The sequence below is a fragment of the Denticeps clupeoides genome, chromosome 19, assembly GCF_900700375.1.
Source record: "Denticeps clupeoides chromosome 19, fDenClu1.1, whole genome shotgun sequence".
Lineage (NCBI taxonomy): Eukaryota > Metazoa > Chordata > Actinopteri > Clupeiformes > Denticipitidae > Denticeps > Denticeps clupeoides.
The window spans coordinates 10,785,930-10,813,631 of NC_041725.1; the positions used below are offsets into that span (position 1 = coordinate 10,785,930).

Genomic DNA, 27,702 nt, shown 5'->3' on the forward strand with positions numbered 1-27,702 from the left:
ACATTTGAATGAAAACCGTGAATCTACTATTTTCTTTTCTTTTTTTGACCACTAGAGTGCAATGTAATACCCTCCATTGCGCTACATTAGTCTTTTTCACATTTCAGTAAATGGCCTGTAACGTTCATGTCAGCATGCAAAAAGGTTATTCAGTGACTCAAAAGTATATTGACAGTATGGTTTGCTTTATTTTGATGCCAGCAATTACAGTCAAACAGATAGATTCAAAGGGATAGAATGTTCTGCTTTCACAGTCTGTTTTAACCAAATAGAAAGGCCCTTCTCTAATATGAAGGGATGGTAAAATAGCAAAAAAAGACAATAAAATACGCAAACAGAGAGAGGAATGGTTTGTAGTTAAACTGTATAGGCAACTTACACTTGTGTAATTTTACAGTCTACTATAAAATAGCAAACAAGACAGGAGTGGAAGCAGAAGGTTAGAGGTCAAATGGGGTCAAAGTGCTCCAGTCATATATCTCGATTGAGTAGCCTCACCCCTGACCTCTTGTTCCTCCCTAATTCAGGGTTAAAATTGTGAGCATAATTCAACAGGTATTGAGCTTTACATTAATAATATTTGATAATACTCACATTGTGCATCAAAAACAAAGACACACATACTGAGCACCACCGTGAATTTATTTGAAAGTTTTTGTTCATGCCACCAGTGTGGCATTGCATCATTGCATCTTCATCATTTCATCGTCCCCCTAAAAGTACACCCACACAAAATATACAATTTTGAAGCAACGGAAGAATGAAAAATAACATCTTCATATTTTGTTATTTCACTTCAGATAATTGCCAAAGCTTAACATCCTTTTCATTACAGATTTAATAATATTTTCCACTGAATGCTTTCACTTGAGAGTGAGCAATACAATGGAAAGTTACAGAACTTTAGGCCAATGCGGCATCACATGCGGGTCTCTCAGTTTAGGAACTGACAATGTCACATTATCACACGCCCTTCAGAGACTCCATTAAACCCAGATACAGAGGCAATATGGCAAGGTACTGTAGCATGGATACAATTTCAGTAAAGGGGACTCATATTTCAATAAATCACCATTACACCTGAGTGCATGGCATGAGGAGAGTGGTGCTGTTTTGTAGTTTGAGGTTTCTTTAGGTGGTTTGCTACAAGAAAATCCCAGAGGACTAAATGTATATTGCATTAAAATCAATTCAGCACACCTGAAAAATCATTGGCCTCTAGGCGCTATGCTTGATAGGGCCTTTCACAGCTACAGCAGTGTTAAAAACCTTCAAAGAAAATGGTCAGCTTCACTGTGGGTAAGCTGCAACCTTTAACTGGAGGTTATCCATGATTCACACTAGAGCTCCAATCGAATACACTGAATTTAATCAAGCAATCACTGTTCAAATAGCAGTTTAAATGTACAGATATACATAAAACCAGAGGTAACTCTGTAATGAACAACAATCCTGGCACAGGTTGGTGTTAGCCTAACCTGACTAAACGAAACCTGGGATTAGAGAATCATACATGTAATTTTCATTGACACTGACACCCTTCATGTTCCATCAGAGAGAATGTAACAAAAGGATTCTGTCTTTTATAATTAAAATCTTACACTGAGCAGACATCTGTAGAAAAATTCAAAGGCTTCTGAGGATTATTCGCAGTTTCAGTTCAAAGATAATGTAGCTGTTCACTGACTGTCATCACTTAAAACATCAGCCACATCAGACTTATCATACATGACCTTCATAGCGCATAACACAATAGCTGTATCTCACTTTGTTTTTTCCATACTGGGAAACATCCAGCTGTCCATATGAAGGACTAAGACCACAAAAAAAGACCATTCCTGTCCTCTGAAGGTAGTGACATCACAATTATTCCACAGGTTAATGGCTCAGACATTGCTGTGAGCCTGTCATAGGTCAGCCCTCGATACACTAGACTTCTTCACTGGACAGCTGAACAGTCAATTCCTCAACCCAAAAAACCCCACAATGAAATGGTCCATAGCTTGTAACTATGAAATAAAATGAAAAAACTATGAACAAAGATACCATATATATATGTGGTGTCTTTTTTCATAGTTTTTCATATGTATGTATGTAGATATATATACACGTGAAAACAGTAAAAACTAAAATAAAAAACCTGTACAGAGCAGGTGAGGCCACTGTCATGTCACCTCCAATCACAAATGACCTTGCCAAAACGTGTTTGTGTTTCTGTCTCTAAATTAAGGCCAATACCACCTCCCAATTTTGTTCATGTATAACAAAGTCTCTATAAAATGAATTATTTTGGAGGCAATTTGTTTTTGTTATTATCCGTAAATTTAATTTAGCTTCATTGCCATTTATGAAGTGCAGGAGACGGGTTAGCCCACAGTAAAAATCGAACATGTGGTTACAGATCTACAGACAATCTCACATGTCCACTGAATGCAGTAACAAGTTAAAACTGAAGGGGTACACAACTGACATGACAGTTAAAGTGGAGCTATATCTAAACCGACATAGGCAGTGACAATGCTTCTGATATTGAAACATATTACAGAGCAGAGTATTGATTTTTGTAGAATATATATACTTTTGTCTTTTAGAAAAATATCTATATTAAAAGCACATAGATCTGAAACAACCATACACCCCTTTCTTCATTGACAAAAATATCCATTTAATATTTTTAAACATTCATACGTTTACAATCATGGTACATATACTTATATATACACTTAAAATGTATATATATGCATATATATTTGTTTATACTTTATGACATATGAAAAAAGGTTCATAGTGCACAACATGCCTCTAAAGTTGCCAGACATAATAAAAACAATGAAATAATAATAACAAAATAGTACAATAAAACAGTAAATGAGAACATGAATTGCTGTAAGGCTCACATAATTTTATCCATTTGGCGGCAACAATACAGTTAAGAGCACAGGGTAAAAGCATTACAAAATCCCCTGCTCAAACATAAAAAAATATATATATTTAAAAAATGAATTCACAGGAAAATACAGTCCATATTTAGAGACACCCCTCATTTCCTCCCTTTTAGGTCCAGCCATTTTGTGCTTTCTCTCATGCAAACCTCCATAAAGAAACAAATAAAGTGGAGAAGTGGCCAGGAGTGAAGCCCATTCACAATAAAAAGGGCCCAGCACCCACGGGTCCTGCAGACAGGGTGAAAACAGCCTGAAAAGGACCATGGAAGGCCACTTGTCCAAAAGGCATGGAGGTTGCTTCACAACAAGTATTTATCTCTCTATCTCTTCTTAAATATTGTAACATTTTCAAACCAAGCAGTCAGTATAACAACAGCTCACAAAATGGCGTCTCTCACAAAGTAACAGTAAGGGAACACCAATATTTAAAACTATCTAAGAAGTAACATTTTTTTTCTTGGTCAAATATAACACTATTGTAGCAACACGAAACATAATAACAGGAATACTCACTGATAAGAGGCGGGAGAAGACCAATGTACAAACGGATTATAATGACTTGGAAAAATGTGCAAGCCTGCGGGACCAAGCGCTTGGATGTTAAGGATTTGAAAAAAACTTGTAGCCAAGAGAAGGTTCCCGGCTGTACCTAGCTCATAAGTGCTTATTTTCTTTTCTTTGTCTGGTTTTCTTCATTGATTTCCGATCCCAGTGGTCTCATTGTTTGAGGCACTCTCAGTACTCTAAGGCTGGCATTCCACCATCCAAAATGACCATTAGGCAAGAAGAAGGTGAAAAGAAGAAGTCTTCTACCTTTGCCCGCTCTGTTTCTGTCTGCACAGGTTTGCTGGTGTCTGAAATGCCAGCTTTTAGTTGGAAAAATCCATGGTTCCTCTGTGTTCGGGTCCATGATGGGGACGTTTGGTGTTGGGGTGGGCCGGTGCTCAGTCAAGATTCCAGGGGCTCTCAGTGGCCGTCGGGCTCTTGGAGGTTGAGGACTTCAGAGAGAACCAGAGATACATAGAGACAGGAGAGAGGAGAAACAGATGGGGAGATGGACGTCGGAGAAGGTGAGAAAAGAAAGAACAAAACAAACAAGGAAAAAAAAAAAAGATACAAAGACAGAAACGCCTTTTTTTGTTTCTCCACACCCCGGGTTTTTATGGCAAGGCTTGAGCGATGGGGCTGATGGAGGTAAATAGGGCTGGCATGTGCGCTGCATGGACAAGAAAAAAAAAAAGAAAACTGACACGGTAGTCCTTCTTCACCATGGCTGCAGAAAACACTACCTAAAGATGGCCAGCATGGAGAGGGAGGCGGAGAAAAACAATGACAGCAGGAGCAAAGACAGAAAAGATGGCCAAGGGGAGGGACAAGTTGTGCTTGAGTTATGGCAGGTGTGTGTGCATGTATATGTTTATGTTGGTATGCATCGGTAACATTAGTAATGCCTTAAGGATCTAAATTCATTATGAATCATACTTATTGAGCCCAAATATTCGTAAACCGTTGTTGCTTGTGACTCAAAAAACTTCAGTGTGTGATTTTGGGCTGAAATGTAAGTACTGAAATGGCTCAGTGTGTATCTGCGGCACCTTCCCTCCCATGGGCACTGCGAGGTGGGCCTGCGTGTGTTGGTGTGTTCGAACGTGCGCAAGGAAAGAAGAAAGTGTGGGGGAGGTGGGGAGCGGGTGGGGGGCTCTTAGAGCGCAAGAAGCGAGGGTGAGTTCAGGGAATCGGATGACTGATCGCTGCTGCTGGTCCGCTGGTTAGCGCTGGCCCCGCAGGCTCCCTCTGGGTAGGTGAACACAAATGAAGATGTGTATGAGGGGTTGTAGCAGCCAGCGTCAGGGTTACCGCCACCATCGGCAACGAGGCATGGGCCTCCCGGCACCGGCTCACCCTGCCCATAGAAAGAACTAGAAAATGCTACCTCCTGCATCATTCCCGGCTGCGGCTGCTGCTGGCCTGGCTGTGCCTGCGTCTGCGTGGGGGGCTGGTGGTGGGAGGAGTAGGCAGGGGGCAAGTAGAAAGTGTCCTCCTTCACAGTCAAGCCCACCACTGAGACGGTGGCAGCCTGTGGTGGCTGCACGGGAGTCTGCTGGAGCTGCGCAGGTGGCTGGTCCTGGTAAGGGATCTTGCAACTGGGCTGGTGCGCGACCAGGACGAACTCCAGGCGCTCCTTCTCCTTCTGAAGCTCCGAGATCTCGGCTTCCAGCTCAGCTTTCTCCTCCTCCAGAATATCTGTCTCCTGAGCCAGGTCAGTCAAAATGGACAGGGTGAATAGTTATAAGAATTACATCATGTTACAAAACATGATATAAAACACCCCCAGCATTCTCAGCAGCAAGTTATATGAAAGTGAAGTGATTGTCATGTGACCTCTGCATTTAACCCATAACCCTTAGTGAGCAGTGGGCAGCCATGACAGGCGCTGCACCTTTGCTCAGTGGCAGCTCGGTGGCATCCCCGGCTTGGGAATCGAACCGGAGACCTTCCGATTACGGGTCCGCTTCCTTACCTGCTAGGCCACCACGGCCCCACCAGCAGCTATATGTCAGATGCCCAGGGCTTCTCAATAACTAACTGTAATTACAGTAATTACAATACGCTCCCTTATTGTGCCTCTAGCCCTCTCAATGCTGCTTTTCATACATCTCGTTTGTTATGTGATTAATATAATTACCACATAACATACGTGTAATTAAGGCTAATTAAGTAAATGGGGGATCATCGCCGCAGTTATGTGCAGAATTTGTACACTCTCCCCATGTTTCCACATGTTTCTCCAGTATCCACCCTCTATCCTAAGGCATGTACACTTAATGAACTTGGTGTGAGTGTGTGAGTGAATGGTGCGTGTATGTGCACTATAGGACAAGTGGTTATGGAAAGCGAGTGAGTGAATGAACTAGTGCATGAGTGAGTGGGGGATTGTGTGTGTGTGTGTGTGTGTGTGTGTGTGTGTGTACATTTCAACTGGTAAACTTCACTTACCGACTGCAGCCTGTCAGTGAGCTCGCGGCGTCGGTTGCGACACTTGGCGGCAGCGAGCTTGTTGCGCTCTCGTCGAACACGCCTCTTCTCCTCTTCCTCAGGTGTCAGCTACGGGCAGGTATCACAATTAATCTCTGCACATTCTAATACATGCTGTGCATGCTGCCAGGCACTCATGAAGAGTCATGTCCCCATATCCAGTAACTCTATAAGTCATTCTCCCTGATGTATGGAGACAGACTCACGCATTATCTGCATGCTGAACCTGGGGATTGGTGACAGGCCTTACTTACTGTTTCCTCCCGCGTGCGGCGGCTGCGGGTCCGAGACTGGCGGATGGGACCAGGGGTCTCTGAGCTGGGTGGGGTGAAGCCCGAGCCAGAGGAGAAGCTCGGCCCCGGCAGGTCATATGGGTCCAGGGCCACCGGCTGTGTCATGGTGGCTGTGCCAGTGCCACTCTGTCCGGGGGCCACAGAGGAGATGAGCGTAGGCTGCACCATCCACTGCAGGTCCTGACTGGTGGTGATGGCCGTCACAGTGGGCACGAAGGATCCAGGCATCTCCACCCCTCCTCCGCTACCAGGTGCCCCACCGCCCACCCCTACCCCGCTAGCGGCTGATACACACTCCTAGAATTATTAGACATATGAAGACACCAATAAGCAGACGTCCTCAAGACACAATAACATAAATAACTGTTGAAGTAATACAAAGTCTGTAAATAAACACATTAGTTTCTAGGATATCTAAATAATTAATAAAATCATGTTATTAACTTATTTGAAGCCATTCTCGTCAATGTGGCCTATTTCATGTTGCGTTATTTCTGGGTGGTTTAGGTCTATTATTAAGACAATTACATTTTTATTTTATTCTTTAAGCATACAAATCGACGATGCACATTTCTAATATGAACTATTTCTAATATAAACTATTAGAATTGTCGCGGTGCTCATCGTTTTCCCCCCAAACTTCCTGCACAACAGCGGAATAAAAATAGCGCGAGTTCTACGTTACACACGCGGAGCGAATTTAGAACCCCGAGCCCGTCCGGGACTCGCTGCTTTATTTAGAACCGAGGCGAGCGGTGATGCCATCGCGAGTTCGGAGCCTCATTAATATTCATGCGAACGCGTGTCGGCCAGAGCGACTCGCGGCTTTGAACGGGCCGCGGCAGCCAATCGCGGCCCTCGCCCGGTCCCCTCCCGCCCCCTCGCTACCCTCCTCCCCCGTCACGCCCCCGGCGTTCCCCTTAGCAACGCGACGTAACACTCCAAAATAGAACGCATTTACGTCACGGCGCGGCCCGGGAAGAGCGGACGAGCGGCGAAGGGGCGGAGCCACGGGCGCGCACGTCGGAGTTCCAGCGCCTTTGTCATCCGTTGCCCGGCATGGCTGTAAACCTACCACGTTGCTAGAGGCCTGATCGAGCTCGCATGCTGCTTTATCCACAGCACATCGTAAGAACAATTTACCATTTTGTAAGAGATTGTTTACTTTAAGACGATTCAACAGAAAGTAAAATGTAACCTGACACTTTCCGGGCGATAAACGTGTATTTATCACAGCAGATACTTATTGATATAAATTCAATTTCAAGTGCATTTGTGTGCATCAAGTGTACTCTGTAACCGTAAGTCACATTATATTCGTAGACAACTCACTTGTGGAGCACTGGTGGTCGGTGGGCTCCCGAAGGAGTCCACGGAGGACAGGTACTGAGACTCGGTAGAAGGAGAAGAGCTTCCGCGGGAACCGGTGTCAAGGTCTCCGGGGAACCCCTGGAACATCTCCCCCAGGGACACCGAGTAACTTAGAGTTCCCGGCGAAAAGGGGATGTCACCTGTGGCAACGGAACCCCAGAGAATTTAATAACGCGAGACACGCGTGGGAACGGCGACAACCATGCGACCGTCACTCACCGTAACAACTTTTATCAGAATTCTCCGTTGAGGTGCCCCTGGTGTCTTTCCAAAAAAGTTGCATCAAGAAGGCAATCCAGTTTTCTTCACTGAGAAATAAACTCCCCTTCGGCCCAGAGCTCCTGCGATTAAACCCGTCCGGCGACACGAACTGTCCGAGGTACAATCCACCGAGTGTGCTGCGTGCAGTTCGTGCTTTCATAAATCCATGCAATATTCCGATCGCGAGCGCAGCCAGAGCTGCCCAGTTTATGAATGAATCCATCCGAGCAAGCCACAGTGTTGTAAAGTAGAATCTCCTGGTCCCGCCCTCGGTGTTCCGATGACGTAGGTGCCCATATATGGTGTTGTCTGGTCTGTGTTTTTGTTTGGTATCCTAGCGATGACGTTGAGGGAATCCCTCTCCCACTTGCAGCGAGGGCTCGCAGGCGGACAAAAAATAGCAACGTTTACTATCACGGGCGCGAGATATTTCTGACCGTCCTTCCATTTTTATTGGGGAGCTTTAAGAAACGGTGCTATTTAAAAAATAAAACAGGTTCTGCGTTTTTTAATACATACAGCCGCTGGCTTACGTCAAAAGGGAATTCATATAGTCCACGTGGATTTTACACAGGAGACAACTTTTATCATATCCCAGATCGTGTGATACTGCGTTTTGTAATTCGTACTCTTTAAATGTGGATTACCTCGTTAGTGGTCGAGTGAAATAATTAATAATTGTCGTTCGTATGTAACGGAACAAGGACGACATGGAGAGCATCTGGTTAAATATATAGTCTGTGTCACTGACCTAGTCTGGTCCTTTAGAGCTCCGCAGAAGGAAGGAAAGCCGCCTTAGGCAAACCGAGGAAATCCTCCTGTAAACTTTCTCACGAACACGCCCTCCGGAGTCCCGGCAGCGGGGTGTCCCGGGACGTGATCTGAATGAACAGGATTTCTCGGTTTACCGAGGGTAACTTTTTTCTGTTTCTTTTTCGGGCTACAATTATTATTGTTGTTGCTGTTATTGTTGTTGTTGTTGTAATCATTGTTAACTAAATGATTTCACACTTGTAGAGGTATAGATTAAAAGGCGATTTGGGTTGTTTCGGGCACTCCGATAAACCGGTCGTCCGGCCCACTGGTGGCTCTCCACAAAGCTGTCCCTTGTCCCCTCGACGCCCAGAGTTCCAGCTCGGACAGTGGGCTGTAATGACGCCAACAATCTAGGCTACTCATTCATTTGCTATGCAAAATATAAATAAATATAAAACTGGAATATGGCAAGTGGGAGGTTGTAGGGGGGCTAAAAAAAGAGAAAAGTGCGGAGAAAGTCTGTTCAACTACGGCTGAAATGCCATGAAATGGCACTGGGCGGACATGCTACACATCAAAGAGGAAGGTCGCGAGAATAGGTTCGAAAAAGGGGGGTCATAATTAGTCAGCATCGCAACGTCACCGGCGAGGAACGTTCTGTCCAGTAGCGGAGCACCATCAGGAATCAGCAAATCTCCACGGAATTCATTTAAATCCGTAAACTTCCACATTTTACACCGAGCAAAACAGCGGACAGTGCCTACTGTACCGTGGTAAAGGCGGTTAATGTACTTTTTTAATCGTGTCGTAAAGTCAGTAACGTTTTGTAAAATCATGAAACGTATGTGAAATAATATTTTAACGTTTTAATAAAACGTATATAAAAATTGAGAGATAAAAGCCTGGAAGGTGTCCTCGCCTGTGACTCTCGGCTCCTGCCATAATGGCTCTGCATGTGTATACAACTTTCCGTCGTCGTGGAGACGCCGTTCCAGCACGTCTGACGTAACGACGTTCAAATTTGGTCTTTTTTTGTTTTGGTCGCATGGCAACCGGTTTCCGTAGCAACCATTGTGGGCGGGGGAACCTGCGAAATCGAGTCGGGAAAATGGAGGTCTTGCTAAAAGAAGCGGAATGTGCAGAGGAGCGATACTTCTACATTCCTGTATTATTTCCAAAGCGTTTGGCGCGAAATGACGTGCGCATTCCTTTAAGTAAATAGCGCCAGGAGAGCTGGTAATGTTAGCGCATGGCTGCGCGACGGCGGTTTCGAACAGATTAGCGTTAGCACGTTAGCGTAAACGATTTATGAAGAGCATCGTTGACTTAGCACTCTGTTATAACGTTGAGACTTGTGTCGAAAAGGTGGATTCATAATGCATGGCTTGGCTCACTGCATATTTCTTTAAAAGGTTGTTAGGAAAACATGTTTCCGCTTGTAACGAGACAAGCTCGGTTTGGTTCGGAAGTGTCGTGCACCTAGAACCACGTACACGACCAGGTTCGTCGAAATAATAAAGAACGCTTATATTTAACATTACATTAGATGAGATGTAATGCAACGTGCATATATATTATATTCGTAAATTGTTTGTGGAATCAGGAAAAGAAACAGGGCATGAAACAGACACGTGCAGGCCTCATACTATTATGTATGTACTCATATAATATATATTATATGAGTATATATATTATATATATAATGTACATATACAAATATTTGTGTGTGTGTGTGTCCGCACTGTTTCTTTTCCTGTTTCCCCACACAGCAGCCCCCCCAGACCTCGTCACGAGACCGGGGCTATTTCCTGGTGAGGCGGGACATGTTTGCCCAATTCTTCTGCACAAAATAGATGTAACCAGGCAACATCATGGTCCGTCCTACCGCAGACTGGTGTTGTTGACACCCCTTCTCGCAGCATTGCATAATGGCGACTTCCCCTCTGCATGCGCGGAAAGCAGCCCCGAACTTTCCACAACTAGGTTTTGTGCTGCATTTGTAGAAAAACAGCCTTTTGTTTTTGTCTATATTCGGAGTCACTACTGGATTATAAGAAGCACAATTCTCTACAACAAACTTAAGTTTGCAAATGGATTCATTTTCAAATATTGTGAGCAAATAGAATCTTGCACTTTCTCGTGTGGAAATTCCGTGCATTTCTGTTGCTTGTAACTGGTTTTGGACATGACATTAGGTTAAAAATGTGAAGCATCTGGGGTACTTCCCCCAACATGTTGTAAGTTGAAATCTATAGGCAATAAATGATGGTATAAATGAAAGTGATGTGGCCAGGAATAAAACAGCCTCATATAGGAACCACACACAACAAGGCTGTGAAACTTCGCAGAATATAGCGCACATTTTTTACACAGCAAAATGCAGAGTATTTTTAGACCCATATGATGATTTGACAGAAAACTTGAGCTATATTAGATAAAACTACAAAGTGTGTAAAAGTTTTCGTTTGATTGTACTGTTAGTACAAGATTATGTCTTATTGTTCCTGAGACAAAGGAACGATTTTGAACAAACGAACAAATGTTTCCTAATTTAGTGTATATGCAAGTATAAGTTGGGCCTGTAAAAATAATAATGAAAAAAATTAATTCTTCCCTTACCAGATGTCAAATATGTGTCATTGTGTTGCATCTAGCTGGTTTCCTCGAGCACCTTTCATATTTGCTCAGAGTTAAGGAAACACTCTGTCATGTCTGGAAACATCTGGAATGGCAGGCAGCATGAGGTCATTCCCCTACTGCCATAACTGGCTTACTCCTTCTGCAGGACTGTCTGCCTTATATTGCCTTATATATTTATAAAAAATATAAAATACAGACACATGAATTATACTGAAGAGATATATACACATAAAAAACAATGGCACTTTATAGGGTCATAAAACTTGGGCATGTATGTAAGGCTATAAATTGTATTTGCAAATTATATTTAGGGTTACAGGTATGCCCCAATCATTTTGAGAAGGCTTTCCTGAGCACCAGGTCCTTTTCAGACGATGAGTTAAATAATTGCATGACCCATCCTCATTAATTACATTGTAGGTAAGTACAGGCACCAACAACTTATCTAACCTGTGTCTTACCGTAATGTAATGTGTGGGAGAGGCACCCAATCACATTCCTGCAGACACCTGGTTAGAGATGGATCAGATAAGGAGAAGGGAGTGGAACTCTGAGCTCAGCTCTGATGTAAATGTGCATCAGTCATAGTTTTAGGTTTTCTAGGTGGTAGATGACGTAAATCTTGCAAACTGTTTCTAAATTCTTTAATGAGAACATGCATTCAAGGCGCATATGAAACGAATACAAGAACCATCTTAAAGATGTTCTAAAAAAAATTAATTGGTGGAACTTCACTCATGGTAATGATGACAACTGGGCCAGAAAAATCTGATCCGAAATATTAATAATAAAGTGAAGTGATTGTCACTTGTGATACACAGCAGCACAGCATACGGTGCACACAGTGAAATTTGTCCTCTGCATGTAACCCATCACCCTGAGTGAGCAGTGGGCAGGCATGACAGGTGCCCGGGGAGCAGTGTGTGGGGAGGATGCTTTGCTCAGTGGCACCTTGGCGGCTCGGGATTCGAACCAGTAGGTCTGATTACTGGGCCGCTTCCTTATCCGCTAGGCCACCACTGCCCCATTAGGACGTTATGTGATTTTAGAAGCAGAGAAAAGTGTAGCTGTCCAATATGTTAATTTTGTAAAGTTAAGTTATTGATATTCTGTGATTAAGTTAATGAATGCATAAAAATGTAATTTTCTGAAAATATCAGTCATAACAGGATGGTCACTGAATAATATTGCTGTCATCATTGTTATAGATGATGTTAAAAGATTGATTTTACAGTCATACTGTGTGTGAAAATTTTGGAATGCATTCAATGCTGCTAATATAGTAAAGGATTAAAAATTGGGTTCAAGCAGCATGTCTTCGCCAAGTCTGTGGGAGCCCAGCACACCATGCTGAGATTTTCATTTAAATCTTGTTCTATTTGCTAATCCTGCTTGCAACAGTCCTATTATGTGAACCACCATGCGTCCTACCATGCAAGACGCTGCAATCGGGCAGACTAAAACCTTGTCAAATGCAATCAGTGGGTTTAGTATTCTGCAGTGTTTTGTGACTCAGACAGCGGTAACCTCAAGCGCGTCAAACGTAGCCTACTTTCAGAGGGCCCTCTTCCACACTAGGAACCACAGTGCTGGATGGGAGAGGGAAAGCCAAACGAATGCCCCTCTACCTGTCTCTCTCTCTCTCTCATCCTAGTTTTTGCATCAGTATTTTTCTGCCTTTCCTTATTTTTCCTATCTTCCCAGTGTTCTTCAGTAACCACCTCCCCTTCTGCCCCCCTTTTCGGTTATATAAGAGACATCCTTTTTTTCTGGGGGAGGATATAAAGAAAGAGAGGTTGCATGTTGGTGGGAGAGAGAGAGAGCTGGAGTGAAGGGATGGAGCAGGAGTGAAGTCAGAGATGCTGCACACGTCAGGTAGAAGACAAACAGTCCCCTTCTGTCCCCATCATCATCCCCCTCCGCTGAGCTCCCTCGTCATTCCCCTATCACCCACCTACCCAGCCACCCACCCCTCTGTCTCTTCTCTTCTCCACTTTCAAACACATAATGCAACACAAACAGGGTTTGGTGTGTTTTTACACATATTTGATGCATTCTAAGGATATGATGCAGAAACGTTACAATTAAAACTTTTTTCATCATAATACATAATGAAATTTGTGATTCATTTCCTCAGATTAACATATTTTAATGAATTTAATTTAAACTGTATAATGTATTGGGACATATTGCAGAGGTATTGCAGCCCATGCCTCTGTGCGGGAATGATATTCAGTTCTGGAAATAACTTTGTTATTACACATTTTCCAACAACTGTGAATACTCATTGTACTTGTATACTGTGTATATTGCGCTATACTGTGTATTGTATTTGTATTGTACTGTGTTGCTTGAGAGACACCAATGGCCGAAATCAAAGTCCTTGTGTGTATGATAACATACTTGCTCAATAAACCAAATTTTGAATCTGATACTTGTACAAATATTGCCTTTCAGAAAATGAATTTTTAAAATGTGTGTATTGGTCTTCTGGCACACCGGTAAGTGGTAAGCTCTCTTTGACCCAAGAGGCCAGTAATGTTCAGAAAAGAACCCCCTTCTGCTGAACAATAATTTAATAACAATAAAGCACCGAAACAACCCAGTTCTTGTACAGATACAGAAATAGCTGTTCTGTACAGAAATAGCTCTACCTTGTGCATGGCGCAAACTACTGGCAATACTGCTGCTGATGGCTATGGATATTATGGACAATTATTTATTGGCACTTAAAAACGAACATTTTGGTTACGTGCCCTCACCCCCATAATTCGGGTTGTGTAAATGATGCAGCATCTCACTGCACAAGTCACTGACACAATGAGGTTTGACATATTATACCAGACTGCTGTCCTACTTAGTAATCCATGACTACCCCCCCAACAATTGGTTCTTGGTGGTCCAATTCATCTGACAAGCACTTCTACGTAAGAGCGCAGTAATTATACTAACTGGTCCACTTCCAGGTTGCTTTCTTAATATATCACCCCAGTTACCATTTTTGCAAAATATATTCAAGCATTCCATGCCGACGCAGCTTTAAATACTTCCTCTGACGACTTGAGTAATACTCTGCTCAAAACACTATACGCCAGCAAGGTCTATATTTGCATCTTGGCAAGCCTCTTATGCAAACATCTCCAGTCCCTACGGCTGCATGACTTCCACAGCACCACACTCCTGTGACTCCACGCCCCCACAATACACAAGCGCTCTGGCGCTATTCCCGTACCGACACTACCGCCACCGCTGACCGGCAGGAACAGATGCAGCGCATGTCATCGCATCCTACCAGCCGGATCAATGGGGCAAAGGGTGGAGTGCGGGAGGAGGGGGAAGAGAGGGAGATGAGAAGAGCACAGATGGAGAGAAGAGTTCAGGGAGAAGGGAGGGAAACAGGTATTTTTAGAAATATAGAGTATTTCTGTAAATGTGCGTACGCAGAAACCTGGGAGTTAAAAAAAAATTAAGTTAGAGCGCTTGTAACTAACAGGAATCACTTGAAATATGCAAATGATGTGCAAATAATCATAGAGCAGAAAAAACACATAGCAATGGCTGCTCAATTTGTCGGATTTGAGTCCGTGCATGTCTGTGTGCAAGTGTAAGTATGCAGTTATGGCAGCATATATGGTAGTGTGTGTGTGTGTGTGTGTGTGTGTGTGTATATGTTGACCTTATCCTACTGTGTTCTGTGTCCATGAGTACATCATGTTTCCCGACAGCCACACACTCCATGTCCTAAAGAAGAGGGGTCCGTCACCCCACATCACCCCACACTCAGTCCAGTCAACTGCAGCCCAGTCTGGTCGGGTATGAGAAACAGAGAGGAAGGACGGAGACAGAGTTGAAGAGTCTCTCCTATTTCCTCCGTTGTCTAGTCAGGCAGCTCCATCCCGAGGGGCTTGGACTGTTTCTGGAGGCAACCTTACGGCGGAGAGGAAGCCGTGTGTGAGCGAGGGCTCTAATAATAGAAAAAAAAGGCGAAAGAAAAAGCACAAGAGCATATGGGTGTGCAGGGAACACGGAGAGGGGGAGGCAGACCATTACTAGAGAGAGGCAGAGGGAGGGGAGCTGATGGGAGGGAAGGCAGGATGGAGGGATGTAGAGAGAACGTAGCAGAGGAGGGGGCGAGAGCGTGCTGACGCTGCGCGTGGCGTCAGCACGATAAGAATAGCGCCGGTGCGTGCGGCGCTGCTGAGCCATCGCTCTGCACTCTCACACCATCCTCTCCGCAGCCCCAGCGCATCCCGCACGCGCCTGCGTACGTATGTGTGTGACTCTGTGTGTGTGTGTAGGTGTTGGTAGTACTACAGTGATGCACACTGTTCATCTGCTATATAGCTGGAGGAATATATTTATCACTCAGTAATGAACGCCTTTTTATAGAAATGTACTTCTGCCCTTAAAATAATTAATTTGGCAAGGAACATAACACCAAAGAGGAAGCAAACAGGATGCTCATTATGACTAAATAATAGGGGGAAAAAGTTTCAGATTTTTTTTCCTACAAAAAAAAGATTTTTCTGAAATAACCTGGAATATGAGAACTTGCTGTTTCTTTTATTATTATTTATTCTAATTGTGCAGTTATAGATATGAATATTACTTTTCTGCATTGAATTTACCCTGGTTCAAACAGAATATTTACATTTAAGGCATTTATCAGACATCCTTGTCCAGAGCAACTTACAACCAGTAGTTACAGGGACAGTCACCCCGGAGACACTCGGCATTAAATGTCTTGCTCAGGGACACAATGGTAGTAAGTGGGGTTTGAACCTGGGTCTTCTGGTTCATAGGCAAGTGTGTCACCCACTATGCTACTACCACCCTGTATATACCACCCTGTGATTCATAATTTGTCACATTATCCATTTAACAATGTAAATATAAATCTATAAAATATGAGTAGTTCATGTTTAAAACACCATTAAATCTCCCATTTCATGTCTTTATTAATAAAAATGTAGTTACAGACAAAAATATATATGTGGTGCTGATATCTGAGATTTTATGGGGATTTAACTTCCATTTCTCAGCAACAGCACATGAAACAGAGGCAAGCTGACTATGGGTACAGACAGTAGGTCAGAGCCAGAGGGTGTGAAAAAGAGAATAAAAAACATGCTGGGACAAGGCAGGTGGTATGATGCTGGCCGAGAGGACTGGCGCTCTCACACAGTCAGGAACCTGAGCAGCCACTGCAGAGGACAAGAGAGGAAATGTCACACACAGCGGATAGTGTTTTGCCAAAGTCCGTACTCGCATCAACAACATGCATTTAATCACAGATCCTTCACAAAAATGCCTGGCTTCTGACTGATCTTGACATATTTTATGTAATTACATTCCTTTCAAAAATAGGGCAAACAAAAAAAATCAACACTACAACCATATTCATTATACAATAGAAATGATGCATCATTTTTTGGTAAGTGGTTGTAAGTCCAAGGGAACATTTGGATCTCCAATAGTTTTGATGTTCTTTGTATAACAGTTTTTCCACCCCAAATGTCACTTACACTACCTTTATTCTCTTATCATTATTGTTACACAACCAGACTGAAGTAACAGTTGGATAAAAAGAATGGGTAGAGTCAATTTAAGCCCAGGAATGGATGGGGTGAATGGTGTTGCCTAACGATATTTCGGTTTTTACCAGTTTTTCCTCGGTGTGTTTTCACACCAGAAAGAAAGGGACCAGTGAGCACACAAAAGATGGTGAAATGGAGGAAAATTAGATGAGATGGACAGTTGGACAGCCAAATTAAGCATCAAGGGTGATAAGGTTTAGGATGAAGCCAAACTCACAGCATTAATTCCTCGATTCTTCACCTCCAGGCTGCTCTCTGACTCATACAGATCTGCGAGGAAAAGACGTAAGAAGTTAATGCCTCACCGGCCCAACACACACAACTACGCCTAACACCACACCAACATCACCAAACACATCCTCCACAGCACAATACATCAGCTGTACATAACAGCACTTTACCAGGCCTTAGCCCTGCATGAGAGATACATCATGATAAAATAAATAAGACGAGGTTCAGGGTTACAAGGGGGAAAATGTTTTTTATAACAAATTCTCCTCATAGGTATTGATTTTGCTTTATTGCAAAATTCTCAAAGCACATTTTCTCTTTAAATTGTCAGTTTTTTTCTCTATGAATGGTCTTTTATTATATACTATTAAATAATTAATGAAGACCAAGAATTGTACACATACAGTTTATTTAAAAATTCCTACTTTTGCCTATACTAACTGCTTCGCTGGTTACACAGTTGCCTGCTGACTTAACCAGCTGGTTAAACTGGTCAACCCTGCAGATCTTTCTTGTTCTTGCAACATGAAAGGTGTGTTTGTTCTTGCAATGCAGAAGATGTTCCAAGACAGTGATGCATGAACCAGCTGCATGCATTAAATCTTATTTCCACTGATGTTACAATAGTTTCTTTATAGTTCAAATGATCTCCATTGAAATGTCTTCAATAATTACAATAAAATAAACACTGTGCTGTAACATAACTATTGGTATGGTTATGTATTTTATGTATGTGTGTTTATACATTTTTCCTGCAAGGCAGTCCTACCGTGGAGCATTTTCAGCCTTGTCACGCAGGACACATAGGCATGGAAGGGCAGGTGGAGCTCCCCAGAGCCAAACCGCTCCCACAGTACCTGCACAATCTCGCCATCGCACTGCACACCTGAGGTAAAGAGAGACACACAGGGTGTGAGAGGGTTGGACTACAAAAAGATTGTGTGGCTGGGAGTGGCCTGCTGGTATGTGGGGCTGGTTGTAGCTGGTTCTAGCTGGGAGTGTTTTGGTGTGTGTGGGAGTCTGTGGTTAGTTCTGTTGTGATGCTGGTGTGACTATGTGTGTGTGTTCCTTTATTGAAGACCACATCACTTCAAACATAGGAGTGCAAGATTTCTGTAAATATTGTGTCTGTAAATATTTTATTATTTCCTCGGGACAACATCCTTGTACAGCATGTATAACAGTGTACATTTGCAAAATAATAACTAAACAAACAGCCGTTCATGGCTAAATTGAAAAGTGGGTGAAACTGTCCAAGTTGTGCCCAATTTGCTGTTTTCCCTCCCTGATGTCATGCCACTCATAGGTGTCTCTTAGAAGTATGCTCACATTTCTGAGATACTGTACGTTTTGTCTTTGGGTAATTACACATCTATAACGCACATGAGCGTAGACAAGTGTGCATATGCATATACTTCAGTGTGTGGGTGTGAGAGAAGAAAGAACACTGTATGAAATTGTACCTAGGTGTGGTTCTGGGTGTGCGTACCTGCGGCCTCCAGTGCTTTCGTCAGCTCAAAGGGACTCATGGATCCGGAAGAGTCCTCATCATACTTTACAAAGAGGGACTAGACGTCAAGAGAGAAAGATAACATGTTAGGACATTTTTTTGCATTGTGTCACATAAACAAGTGAACAACTTTTGGACTCTTTACCTGCAGACTACGAACAGCTGATACCAGCTGCTCAGCTTGAGTGCGGTTCAGTCTACCTCTACCTCCAGTCTGCAGTCCTCTGTTAAGCGTCAAACTTTGACACAGAGGGCGAAACAGAAACAGACATACAGGGCGGTAGACACCTGATGTGTAATACATTATCCTATGAACCAGAAGACCCCAAAGTCACAGGTTCAAACCCCACTTACTACAATTGTGTCCCTTAGCAAGATACTTAACCCTGAGTGTCTCTCAGGAGGACTGTCCCTGTAACTACTGATTGTAAGTCGCTCTGGATAAGGGCGTTTGATAAATGCTGTAAATGTAATTACAGAATACAAACTGAATGAGGGAAAAGGATACATCCTCAGTGAAAATAAGCTGTCTACATGTCTCCAGGGGCAGTTGGTAGTCGTTCTCCAACACTGAGGTGCAAGGACATAATACAAATTTAAATATTTTTGTATTTAGAACATTAACTATTTAAAAAATCTGTAAAGCAGAATCGCACCAAGAACATCAGGAGAGAGGATTTTTTTGGAGCGCATTTTTATAGCACAGATATGTCAGGCATAGACTTTGCTTACACCTTGTGGTGAAAAACGGTATGGCAACGTCATTCAATTTCTACATAATTATGGAGGTGACATGCAGTGACTTAAACCTGAGTTCACCAGCTTCATAAAGTCCACAGCATTTAGGCGGTCATCCTGTATATAACACAACATATTTTGGTTAGTGTGGCATACAATTTTTAATCAGAAAATCTGTACACTACAATTCTGATATAACGTCATAACATAATGTCACATTCTGACTTTTACATTAAATTTTCAGACCATGCAACATACCCCTCCAGCACACTCGTCAAAACATTTCTGCACTCTTGTGTGATCCTCTGGCAATGCTGGTACTGACATTACAGTCTACACACACACACACACACACACACACACAGGTAAACATGGACAAATATAATCTGGAGGAGGGTTTGTGAAGTTTTTGCTGACAGATGCAACCTCACCGACACAATGTTGGTGGGACAGGTGATGTCCTGGGCCCTGAAATAGAAGAGACACCAACTCGGTTAAATCAGCTGAGCTGTCAGTCACTCAACCCTGAGTACTTGTCAGTCACTGAGTATAAAGATTAAGGATTACACAAGATAAAAGCCTGTGCCTCCATGTCAAATTTCTTTCATTGTCTCTAACCCCCTTCCCCCTTTCCCAGCTGACTTACTCCAGTGTGTTTCCAGACTTGGTGTAGACCCGGAGGAAAAAGTCCCCAGGAACATTGGGCTTCTGGGTGGAGACCACAATGATGTACTGACCGGGCTCCAGCAGCACCCTCCGCCACACACCCCGAACAGCCTGGTATTTCCCTGAGCGCCCCACAGCTCGGCTAGAGGAGAAGAAGGACTGGTTCAAAGCAGCAGGATTGTCCTGGATCTGAGATATAAGACCATGACAGTGAAAGAGAGGTATTATTTAAACAGACTAAAATAAGTAAGTAAATAAATAAATAAAGTTGCAATTCAATACACACCTCAGGAGGAACCTAAAAGAGAGAGAACTTTACTTTACTTTACTTTATTTGGCAGACGCTTTTATCCAAAGCGACTTACAATGAGAAAAATGCAAACGTTTCAGATTACATTTTAAAATATTATTTATACTATAAAATTATTGATACTATACTGGTGTGAAAGCTGGTAATGTTTTATGAATACATGCCATTCATATCTTTATCATAGCAACTCATTGTGATTAAGAACTTGTAAATTGGAACTTTGCACAAGAGCGTGACATATTTTGGGGCAGTGGTGACCTAGCTTTTAAGCGGTGGCCTACTTTTAAGCAGTAATCAAAAGGTTGCAGGTTCAAATCTTGAACCTCAATGGGGCAGTGGTGGCCTAGCGGTTAAGGAAGTGGCCCTGTAATCAGAAGGTTGCCGGTTCAAATCCCGATCTGCCAAGGTGCCACTGAGGTGCCGTCCCCACACACTGCTCCCTGGGCGCCTTTCATGGCTGCCCACTGCTCACTCAGGGTGATGGGTTAAATGCAGAGGACAAATTTCACTGTGTGCACCATGTGCTGTGCTGCTGTGTATTACGTGTGACAATCACTTCACTTTAATGGTGTCACTGAGGTGGCCTTGAGCAAGGTACCATCTCCACACACTGCATCGGTTAAATGCAGGGTGCTGTGCTGTGGTGTCGCATGTGACGATGAATTTTTCACTTTTGTGTCATGGGGGTCCTGTAAGACTACATGAGCTAGGTGTCAATTTCACTATCACAGGACTGGAAATGGTGTGGAAATGGTAATAACAATAACAATAAGTTATAATATGAGAATTCATCCAGAACTGGAATGAGATAGCACTTGTAAATCATGAAATATCATTTTCAGCTCCATAAATACTTTTGTTTGCAAACTTCTGAATTGAGCTGTCAGTCATGGGCCCCACGCCTGTACCAGACATCTAAATCCAGGCATCATTTTATCCTCACCCATTGGTTTTATTCAGAGTATTTTTTCTTATACGTACAGCACTTTGGTGAACAGCTTTCTGTTTTTGAAAATGTGCTTTATAAATAAATGTATAACTATTTTATTATTATCTAGAGATCTCTTTTGATTGGACATTGAAATAAATTACCTTAATATGAAGATGCCATTAAATTTGTGGATGGACCATCTCACCATCCATAACTCCTCAATTGTCCTCCCTGTCCACCTGTATTCTTATCCCTCTTTCTCACCCTGAAGATGTGGAAAGCGACATAGAGGAAGTTGATCCGGTTTTTCTGCCGGCGGTCACGTTGGAGCAGCTCAACCAGCGCCGTGCACCGCTTCCCCTTCGATTTCTGTGGCAGAACCGTGGGAGCCGGATCAGCGTCGTCCTCGTCATTCTCACTGACACCATTATTGTCAACCTCCACGTCCTCCACTGCATTTCGTTCGGAGAGCAGCAGCTGGAACTGTGGATTTTTCCAGAATGTGCCTAGAGGAAGACAAAAACACAAAAACAACTGTCCAATCAAAAACATATGTTCTTGGGACATATTTAGGCTGGTTCACTGTTTTCAGCATACCCAGTAAAATGAACCATAACACACACACAAACACACAATATCTTACGTGGATAGCTTCGATTGCCTCCTGCAGAGCATCCTGGGACCCAGGATCCCTTGTAGGAGGTCAGGCTCCAGGAGGATGAGCTGTCTGTGCTGTCTTCACTCATGGAGTCAGGGTTTACGCTGCACAGCTCCACGGTGTTGAACAATTTACAGAAGTCCTCCACACCAATCCTGGAACACATTCATTTCTGTCCATGTGTTGTATGCTCCGTGTTTGCTTTTCCCAATACAATTTCCATTTAAAAATAATCTGGGCTAATAAAAAGTCTGCGTTCACTTCACTGGGTAGTCTTCCAAAACACTGGGTGCCAATTGATTTGTCCCTTACAACCACCATGTAGCCATGTGTGCCGCAGGGGGTAACATGGACAAAATATAATTATACCATATTGACTTATATATGTCAACACTCCTTCTTTCAAGAGTAATTCGAAAACCTTTTACAAAATACCATTTTGGTGGCATCTTCTAGGATTCTGATTTTGCCATTACATTTTCAGTTGTATTTTGAGAAACAAAAATGATAATTCGGCCAATATGGTAATTCTGGATAGCATACAAACTGCAAAAGTGATGCTACATTATGTGACACAAGGTGTGCAAAGGTTTGTTGAACATGTGAGAATTTTTGGCTACCATGAACAATTTTAATGCGAAACTCCGAGCACCCACCAGAACTCCCCATCCTCCTGGAGTTTAAGCTTAATTCTTTTCTTCTCCGCCTTGTCGATCTTGTCCCAGTTTTTACTCCTGCGTTGAAATCCACACAAACCCACAGGTGAGCCAGAGCCATGGGTTACTCAACGCTGATGAAATAGGCAACAAGAACTTCCTCACTTGTCACTCCAGGGGCCAGTGTACTCCACAAATCCCCAAGGATTACGCAACCTCAGCAGGAGAACCTCCTCAGACTCTCTCTTCACCTAACACACACACATACACACACACAAAATGTTAACAGCTTCTCCAAGCAATGACATTCTGGCAGCCACCGGCTCAGTCAGGGTTTATGAGAGAGGCTTGTGTCTCTACAGTGACTCAGAGGATTGTGGGTAAGAGTGATACTGACCTTGTCCATATCAGTGATGGCATAAGCATGGCCCCTCACCAGCCCATCTGAAGTCTGTTGGCCAATCTCCGCTGTGGTTTTTGCCTGTAGACAGTATGTACATAGAGATCCCATTCACCATGTCCGCACATAAGTAAGGTCGCCATGAAATAATTAAAAATGCAGAACATCAGAAGGTGGGCCCATTCCTCAGGCCTGAAATTTATGGAATATTCATTTAATACACTGCTGAAGTGCTAATGTGGGAGACAGGAATATGTTTTAGGTATGCAGTGTGTGTCCAGTGGAGAGTGTGTCCAACTACGACACCCATGACTGATTGTATATATGTATTTCTGTGTATTTACACATATATAAGTTTTTTACCTGTATGAAACAGCTAAGGAGGCTTCCTCGAGACAGAGCTGCGTTTAGAAGCTTCCAGAGAATTTGGGGTGGACGGGAGGAGATACTCAGGGTGTAAGCAATGCCTCCTGTAAAATCCTCCATTCCCTCTGAAATATTACCCCCCTTCAGACTTCCATAAGACCCATTCAACCTAAATAAACACACACACACACACACACCAACACACTGATAAGCGCACACACTGACCAAATGGTACCAACAATGCATAAGCTTATATTTTCATATTAATTTTTTGTCATATAAGAATATATATTGATACATTTTGTCTAGTAAGAGTTCGCAGGAAATAGACCCACACAAACAGAAACACACACACACACACATATGCTTGATGTGCTGGGACTGACTTGGCATATGCTTTCTCCACCAGGGCGCTCCAAAACTCGTTCTTGGTGCAAGAGTAGCTGAAAAGCAGACGGCCCTCACACACCGGCAAACTGTCGTCCACCACAACTTCCACCCACTCACCATACTGCCAGAACTGAGGACGAGAGACAGAGACAGGCAGGAGCAGAATGAGTGGTGAAAGTATGTGAGAGGACGTTTTATATAGAGCCGACATGGGTAATGCCAGGTTATAAAGTGGTCAGTTTAACCTAAACATCTTCGTTACATTTCTATTGCAGTAAAATACAGTAACTTACAGCAGAGACCTATTCTGTATAATAATCAGAACATGGGTAGGATTCACCTCCTTAGGCATCTATACCGGATACATGCTCCTAAGTTTGAGTGCATGTGCCCTTGTATTTGTGATTACAGTTGTGAGCATGTGTATTTGTGTATATGGAAATGTCTTTTAATGAATGTGTGTTTTTGTTTATATGAACAGAAGAAGTCGATTTGATAGGATAGCTGCTAAAAACCAGTCATCATTTTTGTCGGGCCAACTCGGGTAGAACATTGTGTTCCAGTTCAGCTGGACAGGCCTGCACTGGCTCACTCAAGCACCCCTTTATGCTTCAAGTTATCTCTCCAGTTCTACCGCTCACAAGTCAGATCATGCAGCACATGCCTTCTTAACCGCCACAGGTGGGCCATAGACAGCTGAGCATATTTGTAGCCAATTAGAGTGGACCACTGAACAAACAACTAATATGCCTTTAGACAGAGTATTTGTCCTGGACTGCCCTTTATGGGTTTTCTTATGTAACATCTGTATTATTGGTAGTGGGGTGTAGGGTGCTAGTAGCCTAATGGGTAAGTGTGTAAGACACTCACCTATGAACCAGACGACCACAAAGTCACAGGTTCAAACCCCACTTACTACCTTTCTGTCCCTGAGCAAGACACTTAACCCTGAGTTGCTTCAGGGGTACTGGTGGCCTAGTGGGTAAGGAAATTGACCCGTAATCAGAAGGTTGCTGATGTGGCATTGATATTTCATATTTCATATTTCACTGGGCTGTGGTGTGGTGTGGTGTGTACTGTCCCAAAGTAATGTCCCCAGTCATTTCGCATTTCACTGTGCGTACTGGGTGTGACAACTAATCACTTTCATTTAACTACTGATTGAATGTCACTCTGATAAACATAATTGTGTCTCTGAACAAGACCTTGCCCAATATAATGACCCTACCCTGTGTACCCATTAGATACATAAAACCTCAATCATTCTCTAATCTACAGAGAACTGTGGTTCGTCTAAAGCAGATCATCTGTAGTTGTGACAATGATACAGGCCTGTAGACCGACTGATTTAGCATCTAAGAATCTGAAGTCTGCAGGACATGGGGGTCTGGGATTATAGGCACATAGCTGCAGGCTATTCCAGGGATGTAAATCGACGCATACACACCCACACACAACCTGATGAGAACGGGTTTAATAATGGGATGAGGGGCAGTGGGCGGGGTAACATGCCACTCACTCAGTGGGGGATGCTGGGAAGGGTGCTGTCTGGAAGGAGCCCCAGCTGTTTGAGAGGGTCAGGGAAGGCTGATTCTAATTAGGCTCACCCCTCCCCTTCTGTGCTTGTAAAACTTGAGGCGTAATTACTGGGCACAGTGTCCCCCTCACGCCCCCACTTTATCCTTTATCTCTTTACTGCATTTATGATGGGGGGGCATTTCATTCCATATTCCCAGAACATGACACATACATACTTTCTTCTGTACTCCTGACACAACTCCCAGTAGTACTTACCCTAAAGCGGAAGATCCCCGCGTAGGATTCAGTCATGCTCTGGTCAAGTGGCACCACTTTTACGAAGACAGTCGGGTGCATGGTTAAGCAGGACAGGGCGGCCAAAAACCAGCAGTTACCTGAGAATGTGAACCATTAGTAAAAAGGGAGCAAGCGCACACACTGCAACATTCCTCGCTAACAGTAACCAGCTGTCCGTTTGCGTTGCATGGGGAAGAGATTTTTTGCACGTTTCTTAACTATTCCCCAAACATGAACACACACACACAGGGGAATAGAATCCAGCGCAGCAGAGCAACATTTCTTGTGATCCTCCTGCAGCATCTTCTCCGCAAACCCCAGACCACTGCCAGATCTCCAGCAAAGACTTGTTTACAAAGCTGAAAATTGATAGATTTAAGGCAAAAATTTATGGCTTTCAGCTTTTGTATGGAAACAAGCTGTCTTGTTTGGATCAAATCCAGTCTTGGTCAAGCATGACGCACACACATACGCATATATACACACACACACACACACACACACACACACACACACACACACTCCTTCCCCATTCTTTCAGCTGTTCAGAAAACAGATTGTGCTAGTCAGGAACATAAACAGATTGATTAAAATCATTATTTATTGTGTGATGGGTGGACGGATATCAGGGTCTCAGCACCCCTCCCCTTCTCGTGCTGTTTTCAGACAGGATGCCCTGAAGTGTTTCTGCGTGCCAGATCTCCACAGGGATCCTGTTTAGGTTTCGAAGACAGGGACTTGACTAGCAGCAGGGGGGGGGGTAGCGCATACGAACAAGACATTAAGCATTACGAATGGAACAAGGCACTGTAGGGGGATAAGAAGAAGTGGGAACGCGGCCAGAGAGGGATATTTCCCTGATAACAGCGTCCCCCTCAGGGCAGTTGTGGGTTTCCAAGGCATGGTGTGCATTCTATCCTATTAAGCAGGAATAAAACCAAGACGTGGGCAACGGCTTGAGCATGTACTCACCCAGCTGGCCCTGGCAGATATCAGTGGTGCTGGTGGTGCCCTCCACAAACATAGCATTGGCACTGATGTCCTACAGGGTGACAAGGCAAAGATATCTGAAATTGTAACTCAAATTGTGAGATACAACTTAAGGACGGACCAAGTATTGAGTGAAAGTGGGTTCTGAGGAAAAAAATACATGATCACTCATCACAAATTGTTCTCCAGAACAAATGCAGTTTCTGAATAACATAAATCATATTTGCATGTGCCTGTTCTTTCTCATGGCGGAGATTATCCAATACATTTAAACGGAAAAAGTAGGGTGTGAATGAATGCAGACACACTGTGGTCTGTGAATGATGTGCAGGAAACCAAAGTAATGAGTGGGTGGTAGTAGCCTAGTGGGTAACACACTCGCCTATGAACCAGAAGACCCAGGTTCAAACCCCACTTACTACCATTGTGTCCCTGAGCAAGACACTTAACCCTGAGTGTCTCCAGGGGGGACTGTCCCTGTAACTACTGATTGTAAGTCGCTCTGGATAAGGGCGTCTGGTAAATGCTGTAAATGTAGATGCATCAACTCTGTTTCGGGTACAGAACCCCGCAAACCAAATATATCAACTGGCCAGAAATATTTTTTTATATAAACAGTAGCGGCGAAATTCACGAACTTTTCGGAACTTTTTCATTAGATCGAATACAAGGTTTACCTTCGGACGCAGCCACTTGACCGCCTTTGCGGGGTCGGGGTCGGGGGGCATGCCGATAGAGCCCTGGTCCGCGGGGAAGAGCGGGTCTGAAAAAAGCGACCCGGACTGGAGGCAGGCGCCGCGCAGCGCCTCGTAGTCCTGGCTTTTGAATTTGAGCGGACCGGCGACGGAGCCCTCCATTTCAGCCCAACAGCGGCGAGGAGCGGAGGGTGTCTGCTGCGCTACCCTCCGAGTTGGGGGTAAAAGTTTTTGGCTGCGGCGGGACGGCGCCGTTTTTAAATACCCCGAGCTGCCGGCGCACACCTCCGCCCATCCCGACACCAGGGCGCCTGTGGATAGTAAAGTCCTTCTGGGGCCCGAGGCAATTATGTCCGGACAGACATTTACTTTACTGCCTTTAAGTAGTACTTCCTTTAAGGATAAATGGGGCAGCACAGAAGTGAAAGTCATTGTGAAACACCGCAG

At 43.6% G+C, this 27,702-nt stretch overlaps 2 protein-coding genes across 4 annotated transcripts; both read right to left on the reverse strand.

The window, feature by feature from the left end:
* Nucleotides 1–347: 347 nt before the first annotated feature.
* fosb (FBJ murine osteosarcoma viral oncogene homolog B) lies at nt 348–11,383 on the reverse strand. 3 transcript variants are annotated; one of them, XM_028961918.1, is made up of 7 exons: nt 11,282–11,383; nt 7,865–8,787; nt 7,607–7,785; nt 6,236–6,571; nt 5,943–6,050; nt 4,879–5,196; nt 348–4,739 (listed from the first exon to the last, which is right to left on the reverse strand). In XM_028961918.1, exons 2-7 carry the CDS (start codon nt 8,127–8,129, stop codon nt 4,674–4,676), a joined length of 1,272 nt encoding a protein of 423 aa, XP_028817751.1. In that variant the 5' UTR covers nt 8,130–8,787; nt 11,282–11,383; the 3' UTR covers nt 348–4,673. The 3 variants fall into 3 exon arrangements, with proteins under 3 accessions (XP_028817751.1, XP_028817750.1, XP_028817752.1); XM_028961917.1 differs by having other exon boundaries at nt 348–5,196; XM_028961919.1 differs by having other exon boundaries at nt 348–5,196; nt 7,607–8,787.
* Nucleotides 11,384–16,235: 4,852 nt separating this feature from the next.
* On the reverse strand, nt 16,236–27,687 carry capn12 (calpain 12). The gene is made up of 21 exons (XM_028962816.1): nt 27,238–27,687; nt 26,543–26,612; nt 25,550–25,668; nt 23,752–23,885; nt 23,363–23,534; nt 22,997–23,080; nt 22,765–22,850; nt 22,600–22,677; nt 21,929–22,098; nt 21,550–21,791; nt 20,331–20,342; nt 20,025–20,233; nt 19,810–19,846; nt 19,637–19,711; nt 19,450–19,495; nt 19,149–19,210; nt 18,786–18,854; nt 18,620–18,698; nt 17,900–18,016; nt 17,117–17,169; nt 16,236–16,506 (listed from the first exon to the last, which is right to left on the reverse strand). Exons 1-21 carry the CDS (start codon nt 27,685–27,687, stop codon nt 16,480–16,482), a joined length of 2,391 nt encoding a protein of 796 aa, XP_028818649.1. The 3' UTR covers nt 16,236–16,479.
* Nucleotides 27,688–27,702: the final 15 nt, after the last annotated feature.